Here is a 14,219-nt window from a genome sequence, read left to right on the forward strand (position 1 = left end):
TTCTTTTTGGGTTCTCTACCAGAGCTCATGGCTCTTGCTATGGAGGCACTCGAGCAGGCTTGCTCCTTAGCCATGCTCCTGTGAATGGACATTGTCCCGCCCCCCAGTCTCTCCTCCCTGGTTCACTGGCTTTGAGCCAAAGGCTTCTGATGCTGTGTGAGCCAATGAGAAGAGAGAGACCCGGGAGAGCTGCTGCTCTCGTGCACATCGCTGGATCATGATGGGGCTCAGGTAAGTAAAAGGGGGGGCTGAGGGGGGGAGGGGCAGCTGCAACCAGAAGGTGTTTTACCTTAATGCATAAAATGCATTAGGGTAAAAAACCTGCCTTTAGAAGCACTTTAAGCTTCTGAAACACCTCCAGGTGTGCCAGATACTTGCCTCACCTACTGAATGTTGCGGGTTCAGCTGCCGGATCAAACTGAAGTAAAGAGCCACACATCGATAATGTCACAGTGTCAAAAAACTTTAGTCATGACTTATCCCTTTGGAGGGAAAGATGTCGGAGCAGGTGGATGACAGATGGTATGTCATAGTGTGGATGTGTGTTAACTGATTGAAGTTTTTAAACACACCGACATTATTGATGAGTGGCCCTTTGTTTCAGTTTGGGCACATTGTTGTTGAGCTGGGACATGCGCTAGGGTGGACCCCGGATACAGACCAAAGAGTAAAGTTGTGGATTGACGTTATCTGCTCAGGAGTTTATCTGCTGGCTTTTACATCATTATTGTGTACTTGCAGAGCTGGAGCACCATAGCGGTGTGCACAGTAGGGAACACCAGTACCAACCGATTTGTGCCCATTAACTGGCTGAAAAACGAACAAACTGTTCAAATGAATGAATTTTTGCAGATTTTTCGTATAGTGTATGGCCACCATTAGGCTGGCCATACATGTTCAATACTCTTGCACAATTTTCCTTTTGATTTACCTTAAACTATGTAATGCAAGAACCTGCCTAATTGAATACAATTAAAAGTTGCTTCGTTTTGACCTTGGATTATATGATTTTTGGTAACTCTAAAGTAAAATTGTCCAAGAGAATTGAACATGCATGGCCAGCCTTATTTACAAAATGAATATGTAGAATAGTCCCAGTAGCTCAACTGTACTCAAACCTTTTTTTTAACTACTTGACCTCCAGAAGATTTTACCCTCCATAACCAGGCCATTTATTGCAATTTAGCACTGTGCTACTTTAACTGGTAGTTGTGTGGTCATGCAACGCTGTATCCAAACAAAAAGTATAACATATTTTCACACAAATAGAGCTTTCCTTTAGTGGTATTTGATCACCATTGGGTTTTTGTTGTTTGCAATATAAACAAGAAAGACAGAAAAAAAAAAAAAAATATATATATATATATATATATATATATATATATATATATATATATATATTTTTTTTTTTTTTTTACTTTCTGCTACAAAACATATCTAATAAAAAATTTAAAAAATCGCATTGATATTACCTTTCTCACTTGCTTAATGTACTTCGGTTTTACGCTTCAACACTGTTATACTTTATTACATGTGCATCTTGTTGTTGTAACCTTTATTGTCTTTAATAAAGAAGAATTTGAAAAAAAAAAAATTTAAAAAATCAAATTTCTTTATAAATTTTGGCCAAAATGTATTCTGCTACCTGTCTTTGATAAAAAAAAAAATAAATCCCAGTAAGTGTATTATGATTAGTTTGCATGAAAGTTATAGTGTCTGCAAACTATAGTATATATACTGGATTTTTTTTTTTACAGTACTAATGGTGGTGATCAGTGACTTATAATGGAACTGCGATAGTGCAACGGGAAACCTGACACTAGCTGAAGCTGGGGGGAACTGACTAATGGCCACTGACATTACCAGTGACATTAATACAGTGATAATATTATACACTGTCACTGTACTAATGACACTGGCTGAAAAGGGGTTACCATCTAGGGCGATCAAGGGGTAAATGTGTGCCTAACTATGTGTAATGTGTGTAAAGTGTGCTGCTTTTACTAACAGATCTCTAAGTTTCTCATCCTGCTTTGCAGGGAGGAGAAACAGAAAGATAGTTCTCTCTTTTGTCTCTCTGATTGTCAACACAGAGTTCTGGGCTTTGATTGGACACAGTGGATCAGCAAGTTCCAGCCATGAATCATTGGCCAGGATCTGCTGACAGGCTTACGTTGTATACAATCACAGCAAGTGCTGGCATGGGGAGGTACGCATGTGTGTGTGTGTGTGCCAAAAATCTAGAAGCGACATACAGGAACGCCGTTTTTCCTCTGCGGGCTGCCTGTCCACAGTAAAGGCGGACGGTCTGCAAGTGATTAAAATGGAGGAACCCTTGAAATAACTTTCTGGGCTCAGGGAACCCCTACTGATAATTACTATATCTACAGCTCACAGTACATTAGGCATGATGGTTGGTGAGAAGTGCCTGATGAAGGGGTCCTGCGCGGCTCCGAAACGTTGCACTATATATTTTTTTGATGTGATCTTCTTTGGAATAAAGTTTTTGGACTGCTTTTGCAAGATCCTTGGTGTGCTGGCGAATATGTATCTACTGGTTGGTGAGAAGAACGCCCCTTACATTTGTGGTCATTGGAAAGAATACTCCCCAGATAGCTAAAATATTTATTGGTGACAGCGGTTACTCAACTAAGAGTTGCTTATTCAAGGAACCCATAGCTACCTTTGAAGGAAGGCTAGGGTTTCATGAAAACCCGGTTAAGGGCTCTTTCACACCTTCCGCCTCCGTAGGTGGATCCGTGCTGCCCAGCAGGGGATCATAAACACAGATCCCCACTGAGCAGGCAGGTGACAGCTCCCTCTCTGCTCTGTGTGCGGAGAGGGAGGTGTCAGAGCCCCATGCATCTCTATGGGGGAATCAGATGAGAGCGGACCGCCTGTCCGCTCTCATCCGATCCCATCTGATCCGATCCCCTGGACGGATGGAAAATAGGGTTTCTATCCATCCGGATCTTACGGACAGAATCGGATGCGGATGGCAGCGGGTGGCAGCGGACATGTCTCCGCTGACATCCGCTGCCCCATAGGGATGCATGGAGGATCCGATCAGGTCCGCCTAAAAAACTGACAGGCGGATCGGATTGCTCGTGTGAAAGGGGCCTTAGTAAGGCTGCAGTAGCTAATCCATAAATCTCTTTATATAATACAATAACAAAAATCTGAACAAATGGAAAAATGTGGAAGCCACATAAAAAAATGCCTTGTTTATACATGGCAATAGTAGTTGAAATATGTAACTACTGAAAATACACTATACTTTGCCTTTGAGTCGGAATCATATTACCTCTTATGAAAGAGTCCACGGATAGCTTGCACATTTATTACAGCTCCCCATGGCAATGAGTAAAGTCTGAGCATATCCCACTGGAAACAGCGGATACTTTAAAAGCCAGAACAGGCGTAGCGGAACAAGATAAAGGCCATATCTACAAAGCTGACAACTTTACTGCCCTGCTTTGTATTACCAAGTTAGTCAGCGGGGTGCAGTTAAAAAAAGAAGACTTTGACATAAAGAGACGGTAATCAATACAAACAGGATAAAATAACATGTTGCTGCGCTGGTGAACATCTTTCTTTACTAGACATGCATCCCTATATGACCCCCAGAAATAACTGACATGCCGTGTAAAATTTTCAACTTTCTGGCAAAAAAATCAAACCTGAAACCAGTAACACGCTAATCAAGATTATTAATGATTACAGCAAATCTTAGTCATCCCTTACCAGTTGGGTTCACAGGTGGTTCCAATCTTACTTGGTGTGTAGCTGCTCCATCCCATAATAGGAGGGATGGTCCATATTAAAGAGAAAACCCAGACAAACAGAATACCGATAGCAGAATGTTTCCCCCGAAGACGGAGATTTCCCAGCGGTCTGCATATCACCACGTACCTCTCAAACGCCAGAATAGACAGAGACCACAGAGCCACAATGCCTTAGAAGTAAAAAGATATAATAACATTATTGGATGTCTGAATCAGTTATTGGCTTAATGTTTATAACAGGCTTTGGGTTATTGATTTTTTTTTTTTTGATCTATGACATTAAAAATGCAACTGCATCTATTCCATGTCAAGAGATGAAAAAGAATGTGTAAACCAAATGCTGAAGCCACAATTATTGCTGTAAACTCCTTAAAGCGTAACTCCACTTTTGTTGAGAAAAAAACATTCCCCTCTGGATGATCTCTGTACATTGCAGGGATTATAACAAACTTTGTTGCAGATTCCTACCTTTTGTTATTCTGAGGAAATCATTGTTTGTTCCTCTGTGCTGAGTGGGTCAAATGAGAGTGGTTTCATAATGATCTATCAGCTGTGGCAGCTGCAGAGCTCTAATGAGGAAATCTGCTGGGCCTGCATCCCTTTAAGGCCCGTACACACAAAAAGAAAATCTGTAGGGAAAATGCGTCCGACTACCGATCTGCCGATTTTCGGATTGTTAGTATGGTGCTTTTCGACAGCCAACTCTGACTTTTCGGCTGACAAAATCCTGATGTGCAGGCTATATAATTTTTGTCGTCCGTAATACAACGTACGATTTTCATCTGATTAGTACAGATTTAGACGGAAAAAAATCTTAAGAGCAAGACTAGGCATGCTCAGAGACGAAAGAACACATACAAAGCAATCCAACACATGACATCACTTCTGAAGTAGAATTCTGTCGTACGGGAAAATTCGTATGAAAATAACCTCTTCGTTTTTTGTGGCATGCTAGTCTGATGTGGAAAGTGGACGACCGATCGTTCGATAATCTGATCGTGTGTACGGGGCTTTAGGCTACGTTCACATCTAGTCGTTGCTATTTTATAGGCGTTTTTACAAGCGTTTTACAGGAATTTTTATAGGCGTTTTTTGCAGGTGTTTGGAGGAAGACATTGACATCTAACAAAAATGCCTGTAATCTGCCCAAAAAGAAGCTCATGTACTTTTTGGAGCGTCGGGCATTTTGCTCAAGGCGTCGGAACGCTCAGATGTGAACAGGGGCCATTGAAATGAATAGGATTTGTCTTGTTGTGCGTTTTTTGAGCTGATCCTTAGAGCTGAAAAACGCCCCAAAACGCCTACATGTGAACGTAGCCTTAGACGTTTTCCTATTGGAAGTATCTCATCAAAAATGACATTTTTGTTGCAGGGGATGCCAGAAATCTGACTTGTATCTTAGGCAGACTTCTGGGGAAATCGGTGAGCCAATCACACAAGCAGGACATGATATTTGGGGTGTGGCCAGTACAGATTCTGTGTACAGAAAAGCTCCAGGTAGCCATATTGCATTGCAATTTCAGAAAATGATAACAGCTGCAGATTGAATAGGAAAGGTAATTTTTAATAACATTCAATTACAATATGATTTGTGTCACACTTGTATACGCTATATTGTTTTTTCTTTATTTGCAATTTTTTTTACCCACGAATGTGGAGTTACCCTCTAAGCTACAAATATTCACCAAAGTTAAAGCAGAACTCTGGTCACAGAGGTTTTTGTAATTTCTGGAGTATAAAACGATTTTCCTTCGCTCAGTTGTAAGCAACATCTGGATCGCTGCTCTGTACCTTCTTCAAGCCGTAGAGCAGGGATCCTCAAACTACGGCCCTCCAGCTAATGTGGAACTACACATCCCATGAGGCATGTAAAACTCTGAGATTTACAGACATGACTAGGCATGATGGGAATTGTAGTTCCTGAACAATTGGGGGACCATGGTTTAACCACTTGCCGACTGCCTAACGCCGATCTACGTCGGCAGTCAGCCCCTCACAGGCAAAGTGACGTAGGGCTACGTCACTAGCTTGTGAGGGTCTAGGGAGCGAGCGCGCGCCTCCGGAGGCGCGCTCCCGCTCCCGAGAGGGAGAATGTCAGGCAGCTTGTGTAAACAAGCCACCTGTCATTCTCCTCGCTGTAAAGACACTGATCACACGGATCTAGTATGTAGATCCGTTGATCAGTGTCCTTACACCTCAAGCCACAGCCAATCACAGTAGAAAGCACGCCCCTAGGGATACACACAGCCCCTCCCTCCCAAATAAAGTTAACCCCTTCACTACCAGTGTATTTTTACAGTAACAGTGCATATATATATAGCACTGATTACTGTAGAAATGTCACTGGTAACCCCAAAAGTGTCACAAATGTCAGTCAAGGGTCCCATCTGTCCGCCCCAATGCCGCAGTACCGCAAAAAAAAAAAAATCGCAGATCGCCGCCATTACGCGTTAAAAAAAAAAAACAACAAAAATGACAAAAATCTTTCCCTTTGTTAGTAAACGCGATAACTTTTGCGCAAACCAATCAAAATACGCTTTTTGCGATTTTTTTTACCAAACATAGGTAGCATAAAACAAATTGGCCGAAAATGTTAAAAAATTTTGATTTTTACATTTTTTTGGGGGAAATTTCATATAAAAAAATTTGAAAAATATTGCTATTTTTGCAAAATTGACGCTCTTTTTTTGTTTATAGCGCGTGATCAAAAAATCGCACAGGTGATCAAATACCACCAAAAGAAAGCTCTGTTTGTGGGAAAAAAAGGACGCCAAATTTGTTTAGGTACAGCGTCGCACGACCGCGCAATTGTCCGTTAAATTCACGCAGTGCCGAATCGCAAAATACCCCCTGGTCAGGAAGGGGGTAAAATCTTCCGGGGCTTAAGTGGTTATAGACCCCTGCCGTAGAGTATAGCACCCAATGCAGATATGAAAGCTTCCCCTTTCATAGATCAAAGTGTTAAAGGCGCCATTCACACTTTGCAATTTAGAATCGCATGGCAATCGCTGCACAATGTGCAACATGCATTTGGGTGCCCTTCAATGGCACCCCAAACGTAATGCGTTTCTGCTGTGATTTTGCGACTAACAGCTCCTTTAAAAAAATTGTGTGATGCTTTTCACCCGAAAAAGGAGCAGCAGCTTCTTTTCGGGCGACAATCGCAGATAGGGCAAGCCTATTCCAGTGAATGGGCTGGCCCTTTGGAACACACAAAATCGCATGAGAAACACTCAGCCAACATTGCAAACAGGAATGCATGTTCCTGTTACAAATGTATGAATGCAGCCTCAGAGTCATTTATCTGCCCCCCTCTCCCCTTGGCCATTCACAGGATGCTATGTAATCTGTGAATAGTTCACAAAAAGCTCTGTGCCTGGAGTTTTGCTTTAGGATACATGCACATAGTCATATACAAATACAGAAATTAGTTAACCTGCTCTTGCTGGCAGCAAATCCTGCATAAAATTTGGTCTGTACACTGTATGTATGTAATCCTTTAGATATACATGGATACAAGGCATACAGCGTTAATGCAGCCTATTGGTTGCTAGGACATAGGTGGCTATTGTGACCTACCTTCTTCTATTGCTAGCATGCAGGAAGCTATTGCTGTGTAGCATTCTTCTATGCTAGGATACAGGTGTCTTTTGCTGCCTAGCAGTTGCTAGGATGCAGGCAGGTTATGTCAACTAGCACCCTCTGTTACTAGGACGCAGTTGGCTATTGCCACATAGCATCCACTGTTGCTAGGATGCCAGTGGTTATTGCCACTTAGTGTCCTTCTTTGCTAAGGCTCAGGTAGATATTGCTGCCTAGTATTCTTGGTTGCTAGGATGCAGGTGGCATTGGCCATTGCCATCTAGCGTCCTCTACTGCTAGGATGCATTGCCACTTAGGGTCCTTCTTTGCTGAGATGCAGGTGGCTATTGCCCTCAGGGACCCTCATTGCTAGGACACAGGGGGGGATATTACCAGCTAACATTCCTTGTTGCTAGGACGCAGGAGGGTATTGCTGATTAGCTAGAAAACAGATGTCTATTGCTCTATTGCTGCCTAGCATCCCCAATTGCTCCAGTAGAGTACATTTGCACTGATCATTGTACATATACAGACTTTAGCACAAATATTTACCATATATGCAACATACAATTCCGACTAAATGCAGAACTTTAGATGCAGGTTTTATTTTTTTTTACAGATCTGATTTTTACACAGCTGTCTGCATGAGCTAATAGAAAACAACACACCTGCATTCAGATCTGTAGGAAAAAAAATTGACTGATAAAAATGTAGCGTTTTTCGCAGCTGTGTGACATGACCTTCAGTTTTTGGGAACATATTGCTTTGGAATACAAGAAAGCACAGTGATTTGACAGCAAAAATGATTTATTTCTACAGCCTTATTTACACATTGTTTTGTTCTCTTAAACCTGTGCAGGCTCTTTAAGTATCCATGGTATCCCATAGGAATTATTCATCATTAGGTATGTGATAACTGCAGATAGCTGTGTCTACAGTTCCCACACAGCAGTGGACACAATTTAAACAGTTCTCTTTTTTTGAAGTTGGTACTTCAAGAGTCTGTACATGCATAATCCAATCAGGATGACACTTTTCATTTACAAAATGAAGGATTTCTGCTCCCCGGCTTTACTTTACACAATATTAGAGTTATTAAAAAACGTGGGGCTAGGGAATTAAATCAAATTCTTCTTTTTGATTTTGAGTGAACATTGACTACTACTTTCATGGTGAGACTGAAATCCCATATCTGCTACTGTTTTCTGGCTGCACCACCAGTCAGAAAATGGAAAAGGTGTCATTCTCAGATTTTTGTACACAGATATTTTACCCCTTGTGAAATTTGTAATCAAGGGAAAAGGTACCGACCATGGAGGAGATCGTTGCTAACTTTTTCTGAAATTGCGAAGTGCCTGGCTTGCATGCGGATTTTAGACCTCTCACTCACTTTTCTAATCTGCGTACTTGCCCCGGGTCAGTGATTTGGAAAGTATTAAACCAAGTGGGTCAGAATACCAGCCAGGTAACCAGCATCCTCAGAAGGAAGTCAGCAATAGCAGCCTACATTTTTCTATCACTAAGGTTTAAAGTCAAGAAGAATCTTCATTTTTAAAGAGGACCAGAACTTTTTAGCTTTAGACTGCAGATAAGTTAGACTCCCGGGTTTCTATTACTGTCTATGTCCTTAAAGCGATTGTATACCCCACTTGGTGATTTTTATCTACAGGTAATCCTATAATAAGGCTTACCTGTAGGTAAAGTGAATATCTCCTAAACCTGCACAGTTTAGGAGATATTCACCTTGCATACAGCTGCTGACATCAGAGCTCCTTGATCAGAGCTCCTTGGACATCAGAGCTCCTTGGACATCAGAGCTCCTTGAACTTCAGAGCTCCTTGTCGGAATGAAGGCCTCCAGTGTACATTCGCAGGAGTGACATATTCGCAGTTCCGGCCACTCACAGCGCCAGAGCCTGCGAACCCTGAAAAAACGCAGAGGAAACATGTCAGCTCCCTCAGCGGTTACCGGACGCCGCTGCGGGGGCTTCATTCTAAGGTAAGTATTTCAAAATGTGCTAGTATGCAATGCATACTAGCACGTTATGCTATAGTCTTGCAGGTTTTTTTTTTTTTTTTTTTTTTTCAGCGGATGGCTAGCGTTTTAAAAAGGGAAAGTATCCTCTTAATTCCTCTGTCCTGGACCACTGTCACCAGGGCAGTAAGGCTGGGTACTTCACCTTAGGAGGGACACAGATTGCAATAGAAGCTTTTTTTTTTTTTTTTTCTAATTTATTTGTATATTTGCAATTGATGTCTAACAGTGATTGTAACTCTACCCATTTTGAAAAAAGGGCTAGAGTTCCCCTTTAAGCTAATAGAACTCTTACTGAGTTATTCCCTTTCTTCTGTCAAATCAGCAGCATTAGTAAAGGTGAATTTTCTTTGTGTGCTTCTCTCTTAAATAAGTCCACGGGAATGGAAAAGCAGGTCAGAAGCAGGCGAGAAGCTCATTTGAAGACCTCTGAAGTACACTATATTACCAAAAGTATTAGGACACCTGCCTTTACACGCACATGAACTTTAATGGCATCCCAGTCTTAGTCCGTAGGGTTCAATATTGAGTTGGCCCACCCTTTGCAGCTATAACAGCTTCAACTCTTCTGGGAAGGCTGTCCACAAGGTTTAAGGAGTGTGTCTATGGGAATGTCTGACCATTCTTCCTAAAGCGCATTTGTGAGGTCAGGCACTGATGTTGGATGAGAAGGCAGGCGTCCCAATACTTTTGACAATATAGTGTATATCAGAGGTGTCCCAAACTGATCTCAAATACAATTTAAATGCAACTGAAAGCATGCTGCATTTGCCCATCTACACAAGCCTTAACACTGTCTGAGAGCCAGTAGTATAAAAAATATTGACTTTAAACCTGGCCATACACACTATACAATCTGACCGTACAATCACATTAAGATCTGCCATCAACTATGTGGTAAAAGGGCCTGATTGGATACAAATTGGATGTATTAGGTTTGTCCTTATATTACGGGTAATTCTAACGAGATTGTATGGAAATTGTACATTCTGATTGTATAGTGTATGGTCAGTTTAAAGTTGAGCATACACTATACACTCTGATTGTACAATTGCACTTAGATCCACCATTAATTATGAAGTATAAGGGCCTGCCTGATTTGATGCACATAAATGGATTGTTTTATTTGTCCCCCCCATATTACATAATTTTGGTACGATTGTACAATCAGATTGTATAGTGTATGGCCAGTTTAGCATAAGTATAAATAGTATACTTATGCTAAACTATGCATAAGTATACAAATCATTTGAATTATTTTAAAATGTTTATAATTATAAAAAAAAAGTAAATAAATTAACAAATAATTATCATTGTTGTAAAAAATGTAAATAATTTTTTAAAAATATGAACATAAATAGATGAATGATTACAGGTCCATCTAATTAAAATGATTTTGTTGGAGTGAGTGATAATAGTAGCACCACATCCTTAATTTAATTTAAATATAATATTAACATTAAATATAATATTAACAATAAATGTAATATTAACATTAAATATAATATTAACATTAAATATAATATTAACATTAAATATAATATTAACAATAAATGTAATATTAACATTAAATATAATATTAACAAAAAAATCCTATAATTGTATTATTAGAATGGTTTGCACAGTTAATAGGACTATCTAATGTAGGACTACATTGGTGAATAAATGAGTGCAATGCAGTCATATGAACTTTGCAGATTGTATCATTGTCCTAATTTATAGAATTTGAACAAGGTTCTGAAATATTTTATGCATCCTACAAAAGATAGTAAATTATTCCTGGATGTCACAAGAGTCAGTCTACAACTATTATGACATTTCACATAGACACAGCATTACACTTTTTCTACAGTTCCCAGTGCAACAAGCAAAGCCTGAGTATTCTTGAGTGTTTCAAGTGCAAATTTCACGAAACACAGCTAAAAAATGCCATTACACAGCCTGTCATTTCACTGCAATGGCTTAGAAAATCAACTAAACAAAAGTGGTGGAATTACCCTTGAAGGTTAGAATTTATCATTGTAATACCCAAGACATTTATTTGTTCGCTCTTGGAAAAAAAAAACAGATGATTGTTTGTAGAAGTATTTGAACTGCAATCTATAAATTCCATGTCTGAGTGATTGGCAGCTGACAACATAATGACTTATTAAATACCCCAGTGAATTTTAGCAATAATAGAAGTGAAGACACAACTTCTTCATCAGATCTATCGGATGGTCCAAACTTTTACTGTACAGCACAGATCAGAAAAAGGATTTATCGTCAATGAGCTTATCTCTTTAATTTCTGTGTCTTTTCTTCATTCAAACTGCAGTAAGTTCTAATTATTTGCTATTGAGTGAATACTGCAGAGCCCTCGGGTGTATAGAGACCCGATTCTACCTTTCAATAGTCAGGACCATCAAACATTCTCAATTCATTGTGTCATGCTGAGTGAACGAACATTTTACTGTGAGATGATGTAAATAGAATCAAATAAATATAACTTCATAAGGCATTATATCACTAACAATCCTAACTTTATTAGATAGGAACACATTCTTGTTAGCACATGCTAAACCGCAGAACACCAGTTTCTCGTTGGTGACAACAAGGGGGCGTTGAAGTATTAAGGGAGTAGAGAACGTTCACTTTGCAACGTGATTGTCCACTTGCTGAATGAATAAGGTGAAACTTCAATCATCCAATCATGGGCAAGCCAAAGTACTGTTTCTCTTGCACGTGATTGGTTATTCAAAGAGCCCACAGCTTTACTCTATTCTCTAAAGTGAAGTTACTGTTCAAAGTGAAGTTCTCTTCACCCTTGGTTAATCAACCCCAATGAGTTTAGCCAAATTAAAGAACATGTATAATGAAAGATGTACAGGGGCTACCAAAGTTTTTCTACTTCTGAAACTACTAGTTGCCAAACATACTTAATAATCACAAACCCAGAGCAAGCATGTTGTAACTGTAATAATTCCTTATCACTAAACGTGTTCTTGGTCAGTGGCTCAGAAAGTATCGAAGCCAAAAATACCAGCATGGGCGCTAAGGAACACGTTCTATTCTCCCTTAGCCAATCAACCCCAATGAGTTTAGCCAAATCAAAGAACACGTATAATGAAAGATGTACAGGGGCTACCAAAGTTGTTCAACTTCTGAAACTACTAGTTGCCAAACATACTTAATAGTCACAAACCAAGAGCAAGCATGTTGTCACTGTCATAATTCCTTATCTCTAAACGTGTTCTTGGTCAGTGGCTCAGAAAGTATCGAAGCCAAAAATACCAGCATGGGCGCTAAGGAACACGTTCTCTTCTCCCTTAGCCAAATTAAAGAACATGTATAATGAAAGGTGTACAGGGGCTACCAAAGTTTTTCTACTTCTGAAACTACTAGTTGTCAAACATACTTAATAGTCACAAACCCAGAGCATGCATGTTGTAACTGTCATAATTCCTTATCACTAAACTTGTTCTTGGTCAGTGGCTCAGAAAGTATCGAAGCCAAAAATACCAGCATGGGCGCTAAGGAACACGTTCTCTTCTCCCTTAGCCAAATTAAAGAACATGTATAATGAAAGATGTACAGGGGCTGCCAAAGTTGTTCTACTTCTGAAACTACTAGTTGCCAAACATACTTAATAGTCACAAACCAAGAGCAAGCATGTTGTAATTCCTTATCTCTAAACGTGTTCTTGGTCAGTGGCTCAGAAAGTATTGAAGCCAAAAATACCAGCATAAGCGCTAAGGAACCAACATTTTCAAAAGCAATGGCATCCTACACAATTCTGCTATGACAGGTGTACTTTAATTTATGTTATCAAAAAGTCTAAAGATGAGTACGAACCAGCCAATGAAATGGTGTGATTAAAAAGCCCAAACCTTACCGAAAAAAGTCACCGCAAACCCTTCAATAACACAAGCCCAGGGTCCCAAGTAAAAGTAGCCTCTACTGTTGGTGGCGATGCTGATGCTGCCGCCAACAATGGACACGAAAAAGTCAGCCACAGACAAGTTGACAATGATATAGTTTAAAGGCTGCCTCAGTTGTTTAAACTTGAAGGTGACAACTATGACAATAAAGTTCTCAGCGATGGACAAGATGGTGATCAGGAACATGAGCGCCGTCAAAAGTTGGAAGTTCCACGGCTCGATGGACTTCAGGGGCCCCCTAAACGGACTCCACTCCGTAGAGGTCTCTGGGCTTGCCAGCAAGGAGTCATTAGTTGGCATCTTGACCCTTAGGAAGTTCTTGATTAAGTCCGCTTGGAGAGAAAGCTGGACGGCTTTGGTAGGAACCGACTTCAGCTAAAGCTCATCTTTTGCTCTCTATGGTAAAGCGCTAACGTGCCAGTCATTTTGCTTTTTAAATTGTCAGTTAAAAAATGCAGACAGAGTGCAGAACAATATTGTCACAAGCAGGATCAATAGACTCCAGGGAAATTTGTGTCTCATGTACTCTGCTATATATACAAGTGCATGTGCCATTGATCCATGCATGCCTGTGTGTCCAAGAGCTTTAGGTAGTAGGCTAGCACACTCCAAGCTAACAGCAGCAGTGCTGAAAACATCACTAGATATTCCAGTTTTGTAGGAGAGCACCACACTAGGATCCCTCCCTGACAGAAAGGAGAAAAGGAGTTAAGGGACCCTGCCTTCTTCAGTGAAGGGAGGGGATTAACTAAGACTGCACGAGTTTCCCTGACTGCTCAGGCTAGTAAAGTGCCAGCGGATGACAAGAGTAGTCTCACATGATACAAGAGTGTAAAACACCAGAAGAAGGCTAATCCGCACACTGAAGTCTGATGACACTGCATCCTTAGGAACGGAC

General features: G+C 40.4%; 1 protein-coding gene across 1 annotated transcript in view; it reads right to left on the reverse strand.

Moving 5' to 3' along the window:
- LOC309563180 (opsin-VA-like) overlaps positions 1-13,994 on the reverse strand; it is a 109,464-nt gene extending 95,470 nt beyond the window's left edge. The window contains exons 1-2 of the mRNA XM_082267514.1: positions 13,276-13,994; positions 3,745-3,955 (exon numbers count right to left, since the gene is read on the reverse strand). Coding sequence (XP_082123640.1) covers positions 3,745-3,955; positions 13,276-13,621 — 557 coding nt within the window. The 5' untranslated portion in view covers positions 13,622-13,994. The remainder of the gene's footprint in view (positions 1-3,744; positions 3,956-13,275) is intronic.
- Between the last annotated feature and the right edge of the window lie 225 nt (positions 13,995-14,219).

Source organism: Pelophylax lessonae (genome assembly GCF_965119305.1).
Source record: "Pelophylax lessonae genome assembly, chromosome: 9".
NCBI classification, from domain to species: domain Eukaryota; kingdom Metazoa; phylum Chordata; class Amphibia; order Anura; family Ranidae; genus Pelophylax; species Pelophylax lessonae.